The 6857-nt window shown below is 43.6% G+C and overlaps 1 protein-coding gene across 1 annotated transcript; it reads right to left on the minus strand.

Moving 5' to 3' along the window:
* Window positions 1-433: 433 nt before the first annotated feature.
* Window positions 434-6313, minus strand: LOC110529205 (DNA-binding protein RFX6). The gene is made up of 18 exons (XM_021611330.2): window positions 6129-6313; window positions 5856-5979; window positions 5676-5737; window positions 5498-5575; window positions 5298-5325; window positions 5008-5115; window positions 4563-4640; window positions 4360-4473; window positions 4217-4266; window positions 3908-4067; window positions 3595-3736; window positions 3374-3483; window positions 3171-3288; window positions 2351-2473; window positions 1936-2133; window positions 1231-1746; window positions 877-1083; window positions 434-706 (listed from the first exon to the last, which is right to left on the minus strand). Exons 1-18 carry the CDS (start codon window positions 6311-6313, stop codon window positions 534-536), a joined length of 2574 nt encoding a protein of 857 aa, XP_021467005.2. The 3' UTR covers window positions 434-533.
* Between the last annotated feature and the right edge of the window lie 544 nt (window positions 6314-6857).

Raw genomic sequence — 6857 nt, forward strand, 5'->3', positions numbered from 1 at the left:
GGAGGACCTTGAGGAATGGTGTGGGAGGGAACGGAGGGAACGGAGGACCTTGAGGAGCGGTGTGAGAGGGAACGGAGGACCTTGAGGAATGGTGTGGGAGGGAATGGAGGACCTTGAGGAATGGTGTGGGAGGGAACGGAGGACCTTGAGGAATGGTGTGGGAGGGAACGGAAGACCTTGAGGAGTGGTGTGGGAGGGAACGGAGGACCTTGAGGAGTGGTGTGGGAGGGAACAGAGGACCTTGAGGAGTGGTGTGGGAGGGAACAGAGGACCTTGAGGAATGGTGTGGGAGGGAACGGAAGACCTTGAGGAGTGGTGTGAGACGGAACGGAGGACCTTGAGGAGCGGTGTGAGAGGGAACGGAGGACCTTGAGGAGCGGTGTGAGACGGAACGGAGGACCTTGAGGAGCGGTGTGAGACGAAACGGAGGACCTTGAGGAGCGGTGTGAGAGGGAACGGAGGACCTTAAGGAGTGGTGTGAGAGGGAACAGAGGACCTTGAGGAGTGGTGGTGGTTGGAGGTTCTGTCACAGCTCACGGTCCTCCTCCACTAGACCCCATAAACACAGTGTTGATGGGTGGCAGCGATGACACCATGTCACGTACCTCAGATGATCCCTGGTGAGGAAGCGGTGCATCCTGGGAGTGGAACTGGGCAGGACCTCCATACATGCAGGGTGCGGAGATCGAGGAGGGGAGGGGAGGAGCTAGAGACAAAAACAAGATTATCTTGAATGGGAAACTTACTAGAACAATTATACAAAGCACTCATCGTTTCACCCAGGCCATTGCTACACATTGGTAGTGGAACAATGCCGTTCCCTATTACAATGTAAAGTGCCTTGAGCACTAAATCTAAATTAAATCCACCACTGACCTCCAGGTGTGCCCAGTGAGTCAGACTCAGGGTAGTAAGGGCCTGCCGGCTTTCTGCCTGTGTCATCCAGGATGTTGAGGGGGTCGTGTACATCAGCGTATGTTGGGACGGAACGAATACTGCTCACACTGCTGATAACTGACACATGCTGGTCTATCATGGAACCCAGCCTCTGGCTATCCAGGTAGCCACTGTTTCCATAGTACCCTGAAAAACAGAGAGGTTCCTCTATAAGCAGAATACACATTTATGGTACAACCCTCAGTTATTTCTGACTATGTGACGTGACCACATGATCTAACAAGGAAAAACAGACTACCCAGGGCCTATTTCAATATAATTCATCCTTACCACTGTGTCCTGCTGTTGAGTAGGCAGACTCCTGACAGCCACTACTGTTTAACCCACTCATGACAAAGTTGTATCCTCCAGAGTCCAGTAGCTGAACCCCCTGAGTCTCCATCCCAGGATCAGGGACTGTGCTGTAATTGGAGGTGGGTCTGGAGCTGTAGGGGGACACAGCACAGCTGCTGTTGAAGTAGTCTTTGGCCAGGTGCTGCTCACTGAAGGACGGGTAGTGGCTGCTATCGGAGCGGGTGTGGTAGGCAGGGGCCTGAGCGTGTGTCTGGGGCCTGAACACAGCCTGGTAGTTGGAAGTGGTTGGGTAGTAGCTGGGGCTACTGGAAGGCAGGCTCTGGTACATGGTGTCTGGGAAGGCTTGGCAGGAGATGTGGGGCTGGATGGTGGTGCAGGCGATCTGGGGTATGACGGCCATGGGGCCCTGGTTGATGACACTGCCCCTGTTCACCATGGCTGGGGAGATGGGAGGGGTCATCAGAGGGCCACTGTTCTGGGAAAAGTCCATTTGTCCTTGGAGTATAGAGGAAAGTGACTAAGATTTTAGACAATACAATAGGAACATTTATTATTAAATTAGCAATTATCACACAAACTTATTTATGTTAAACCAATGAAAGTTTCAATAAAGCTCACATACAATCGGGCAAATTAAATTCAGGAACTGACTGAGAAAATGTAACCCTAAAAATACATTTGCACCTGACAGAGAGAATCCATCTGTTTCAGAGCCTTGGTAGACAGTCATGTTTGCCTGCTGATTAGCTGACAGGGTCATGTATGTGTGTTCTGAGAGGGACTCGTTCTTCACAGACAGATCACTGGACACCGCGCTGGGCTTGTTACGGTTGGCCAGGAAACAGGAGCTAGGGGAGGCAGTGAATGCCGCCTTGCTGCCATCTGAAAATAATCACAACAATGTACCTCAGTGATCCTACATCCTCTACAATTACTCCATACTGCTTCATAAAAACGGATAGTATTAAGATGAATTTCAATAACAACTTAATGAAAAAAAAAACAATCAGAGTTCCACATAACATAATTAGATACTCTATGTATGACATGTAATTGTATATTTTCGATCAAAAGTAAAAACAGTCACGATTGCGTGTACCTGCATTTCTCATGTATTTATCTAGGATATTCTGGAGGTCTTGTTCTTTGTCATTGTTGAATTGTGTCTCAATAGCCAGAAGGATATACTCATCCAGCAGCATGCGGATTAGGTGGAACGAACCTGGGATGAAAAAAAAACACATCTTAGTTTGCTACTAGCATAACAACCTCTTACTGTCCTAGTTTTTCCCACCAGAAATCAACCTATTATCTTATCACATTTTTCTGAAGCTCAGATGTGCACTATCATGACAGAATATCCAAATATTCTCTAACAACCTTCACCTTACAAATTGTGAAACCGCTCCAAAGGCTGTTCTGTGCACCAATCACCAGGTGCGGAGGGTTTGACCCAACCAGCCCCAGAGGTCTGCCTTCACCTGGGCTTTCATCTCCCCAGGCCTGCTGTTTGACCTGTTGGGTCATGTGATTGTTCTCCAGTCTGTTTGACTTTTGTTTGGTGATAGACCCGTCATGGCCAGGAGGTGAGGAAGGTGCATGGAAGTCTGTCTCCAAACACAGTGCACGCGACCGAGAGATAATGCTTTGTTTACCTGGGGCTAGGCCATTATAATTTATGGCTCATTGTAGCATTCTGTTCAGAGCCAGCCGACCTAACAAAATGATAAGTGTGTTTGTGTCTGTCGTAGTGCCCGACCGGGTATCATTTAGGCTATGGCAGTAGTAATGAATTTAACTAAAAGCTGAAATGATGTATAAATAGGCTAGTGTACAGCATTTCCTGAATGTTCTAGATGTTCCATGGATATACACACTATCAGGAGGAACTGTTATAGAGGGATGTAGTCATTTCTTACCAAAACTTGTGGCGTTGTTCAACGTGAGGTTGTGCATAACACGTGCTCCAAAGAAACTCCACTTGAGGAGGAAGTCCTGAGCTCGCTTCTTTATGGACCGTCCGTTCTGCTTCCCAGGCTGGAGAGAAATAGAAAGAAACAGATTAGATGTCAACATCCAATCTGACAACCCCAATCTTAGATTGGAAATGGGGACAACGTACCTTAATGACCTTCTGCTCCACAACAGTGTCCAGCCACTCGATAAAGGATTCCACAGTGGCATTCTTCTTCAGTAGGTCTTTCAGCTCTTGGAACGCTGTTATAGAGTCATCTAGCAACACGAGGAGAAAGCTAATTAACATTGTTTACAGGAATTAACCTGCCAGTGTTGTCCATGTACAATGTAAATGTTCGATGAGGGAAAATGATTCAAGTCTCTCACATTCAGAGTAGAGGTCAGAGTCTTGGTCACCACTTGAGATGGTGAAAAGGGCTTGTGACCCTATGCTGTTCAAATCCACTTGATCTATATCCACCACCATGGAGTTCACCACATTCTGGTCAAAAAGAGCTGGTCTTGCGATCTGTTGTAAAAACAAAAAATGACCAAAAATGACATATGCAAATTCTATATCTTAGAGTCATAATAAAATGAATGATATATAGATATACTTCAAATACTTTTAAATATGTATTTGTAAAGTTAAACATGAACAAAATATGTATATTCTTCTGTGCTGTTATCAGTGCTTTACCTGGGCAAGGTGTAAGAAGGAGGTCTGACGTTTTAGAGAGGACACAAATCTGCGTGCGATCGGGAGCTTCTTCTCTGAGAGGCATTCTGGGAGGTTTTCCAGAGAAGACACCATCCAGTCTTCCCAGTGCTTGGCCAAGTTACGGATGTCTGCCAGGAGACTGCAAACAATATACTCTTCACACAACAGTACATGACCTGGACCGACTGCCATATCTTATGACTAGTAATTCCATATAGCATAAACCTTACAATACATCTGGTGTCCAGGTGAGCAAAACACAAATGTCGAAAGACAAAAATACTCTACCTTTCAGGCATCTCCTGCATCGTAGCAGGGATCAGGACATCTGTCAGAACCTGAAAAATGGATAGCACAACCTGTCCAGTTGAGGTAGGAGTCCTTCAACAACTAATGAGGATGCTGCTTTATGATTCTGGAGAAACACCCACCTTATATAGTATAGAGTCACACACACAGAAGATGTCCACGATTATGGAGTTATCCAGCAGTGGTAAAAGATGGTCGGGCATTCCTTGCCAGAAATGCAGCAGAAAATTCTGTATCTGAAACATAGTAAATATAAATAGTGAGTCATGAGAAAATTTGTCAGAAAAGGCTACAAAATCTTTTGTCTGGATTTTGTATAGAATACCTCTTCAAAGTTGACATTGATGGCATTGTCCAGGATGCACTGACAATGTGTTTTGTACATCATGATGAGCGTGTCCACCTATGGGACATAACAATTTGCATTTACATTTGAGTCATTTAGCTGATGCTCTTATCCAGAGCGAGTGCATACATTTCACACTAACATAGTGTGAAGATAATTCACAACGGTTACAGTCTTCTTGCTACTGAATACCATAAGTGATCAGCAATCTTAATCTTAATAATCCTCCAAGGTTTTGGCCTTTCTAGGGAGTTTTTCCTAGCCAACGTGCTTCAACACCTGCATTGCTTGCTGTTTGGGGTTTTAGGCTGGGTTTCTGTACAGCACTTTGAGATATCAGCTGATGTACGAAGGGCTATATAAATACATTTGATTTGATTTGAATGGCACAGAAAGTTGAAGTGTTGATGAAAAAAATACAAACCTTCTCTTTAGAGACAGAACCTTGAAGCACTAGATGCTGTACACTTGGGAATTCTGGGAGCAAAGTTCCTGTTTTGGAGCTGAGGGAGTATTTCCGAGTATATCCTCCCTGTTAAATAGAGGAACATCAAACAGTATGAATGTTTGACGCCGTAGTCTTGTAACAGGTAGAAGGTATTAGAAAACATGATTCACGTCACTAAAATCTTACAAGAAGATATGAAAATGAAAATAAACTGTTATTCGTCTGTTATATATTTGCTAGAGACTGTTCATTCATAACAATCTTACCTCATTCTTGAGTTTGCTCCCTGAAAATCTAGAATCAAATAATAAATCAGACTGAGATTCAATTCCAGAATGTCATTGCAATTTCAATTCCATAGTTGAGTAAGTAGCCTCAGACCTGGCTGATCACTTCCCATAACAAACATTACAGATTGATGTGTATTATGACAATGCTCCAGAGCAAATTCTGTGAATGATCTTACCTCGTCAAGCCTTTTCCTGAGTACACCAAGTGATAATAGGCACTGCTCTCTTTGATGCCAATGCCGTAATAATGATATCTGTCGAATATCAACAACATCCATACATGTTATATTGAGGCATATCATAAGAACAAGAACAATTATATTTGAAAAGCAAATATTCCCCTCTACATCTTACTTTGAATGACCTCGGGTCCCAAGTCTTCTTGTTGTAAGAAGTGGAAATTTCTGACGAATTGTCTAATGTGCACAGAGAATACAAAAAAAACAACATAATTTACATTTTCCACCACCATAAGTTGCGTTTATCTATAACATCACACCACAAACTCCACAGCATCCTCAAGACTCATCTCACCTTGCCAAATGTAGCAGCACAGGCTGGATCCAGTTTCTCCTTCCTACAGAAGTCTAGGTAGTGAGCGTACAGGATGCAACGTGGCAGACAAACCCCTTCACAAACAATATAGTTTTCCTCCAGCCTAGGGAACCAACAAGTCACACAAATCAAATGGATAATCAATCATCAACAACAAAAAATAAACATTCACATTCGTAAGAAGGATTGTTACTATACAAATGCATTACAACACAAGAAATATTATAAAATGTTGTGACTTTGGAACACTACCATTGAAGGGTGAGCTGAGTCTGTTTCTTCTTGTCTTTTATGATCTGAGTGATGCTTTTCCTCGGGGTCGTCTGTTTGAAAGCCAAATCTTTGGAATACTCAACAAAATCCTGGTCCTCCTCAGAAGATGGGGTTTCATTAGTGTCCTCTGCTTCTGACAGTGATGTGGGGGAGAAAACAGTCATGAGGTGAAAAATATTTTTCAGTTGTACAGGGCCATGACAAGGTAGGTGGCTAAATGAACCATACAATTAGAAATAAGTATTCCCTAGACAGGATTTCCAAGAGTCATGAAAATTAACATAATAGAGAAAAATGGGTCCCATGTGGCTCAGTTTGAAGAGCATAGTGCCTGCAACGCCAGGGATGTGGGCTCGATTCGCAAGTGGGACCGGTACATGGTACGAAAAAATGTATGTCCTCACTACTATATAATTCGCTCTGGCTAAGAGCGTCTCCTATGACTTATTTCTGGTCAGATTGAGTAGAATGTTTAGGCTACAAATGGTAAGAGAGAGGGAGAAAACATGGGATTTGGAATACATGCTTTTCTTTTAGCCTACCCAACAAACAATCAAAAAAGTATACTTTGGTGCAGGCATATTTCAACAAAAAACGATCCACAATTTAATACAGCACAAACTACTGCTTGACATCAACAAGCGCTCAATTTTTAATGGCGTTTATAATTTGATGACTCTTAGGGGAAGAGGGCCTCTCAGCAATCAA

Source organism: Oncorhynchus mykiss, chromosome 8 (assembly GCF_013265735.2).
Source record: "Oncorhynchus mykiss isolate Arlee chromosome 8, USDA_OmykA_1.1, whole genome shotgun sequence".
Lineage (NCBI taxonomy): Eukaryota > Metazoa > Chordata > Actinopteri > Salmoniformes > Salmonidae > Oncorhynchus > Oncorhynchus mykiss.

Excerpts from the sequence above, each read along its gene's own strand:
- LOC110529205 (XM_021611330.2), bottom strand. The coding sequence starts at position 6,313 with ATGACTGTTTTCTCCCCCACATCACTGTCAGAAGCAGAGGACACTAAT. Across the intron at positions 2,134-2,350 it reads TAAATACATGAGAAATGCAG|ATGGCAGCAAGGCGGCATTC; the intron begins GTACACGCAATC and ends GATTATTTTCAG. Across the intron at positions 1,084-1,230 it reads CTACTCAACAGCAGGACACA|GGTACTATGGAAACAGTGGC; the intron begins GTGGTAAGGATG and ends TCTGTTTTTCAG.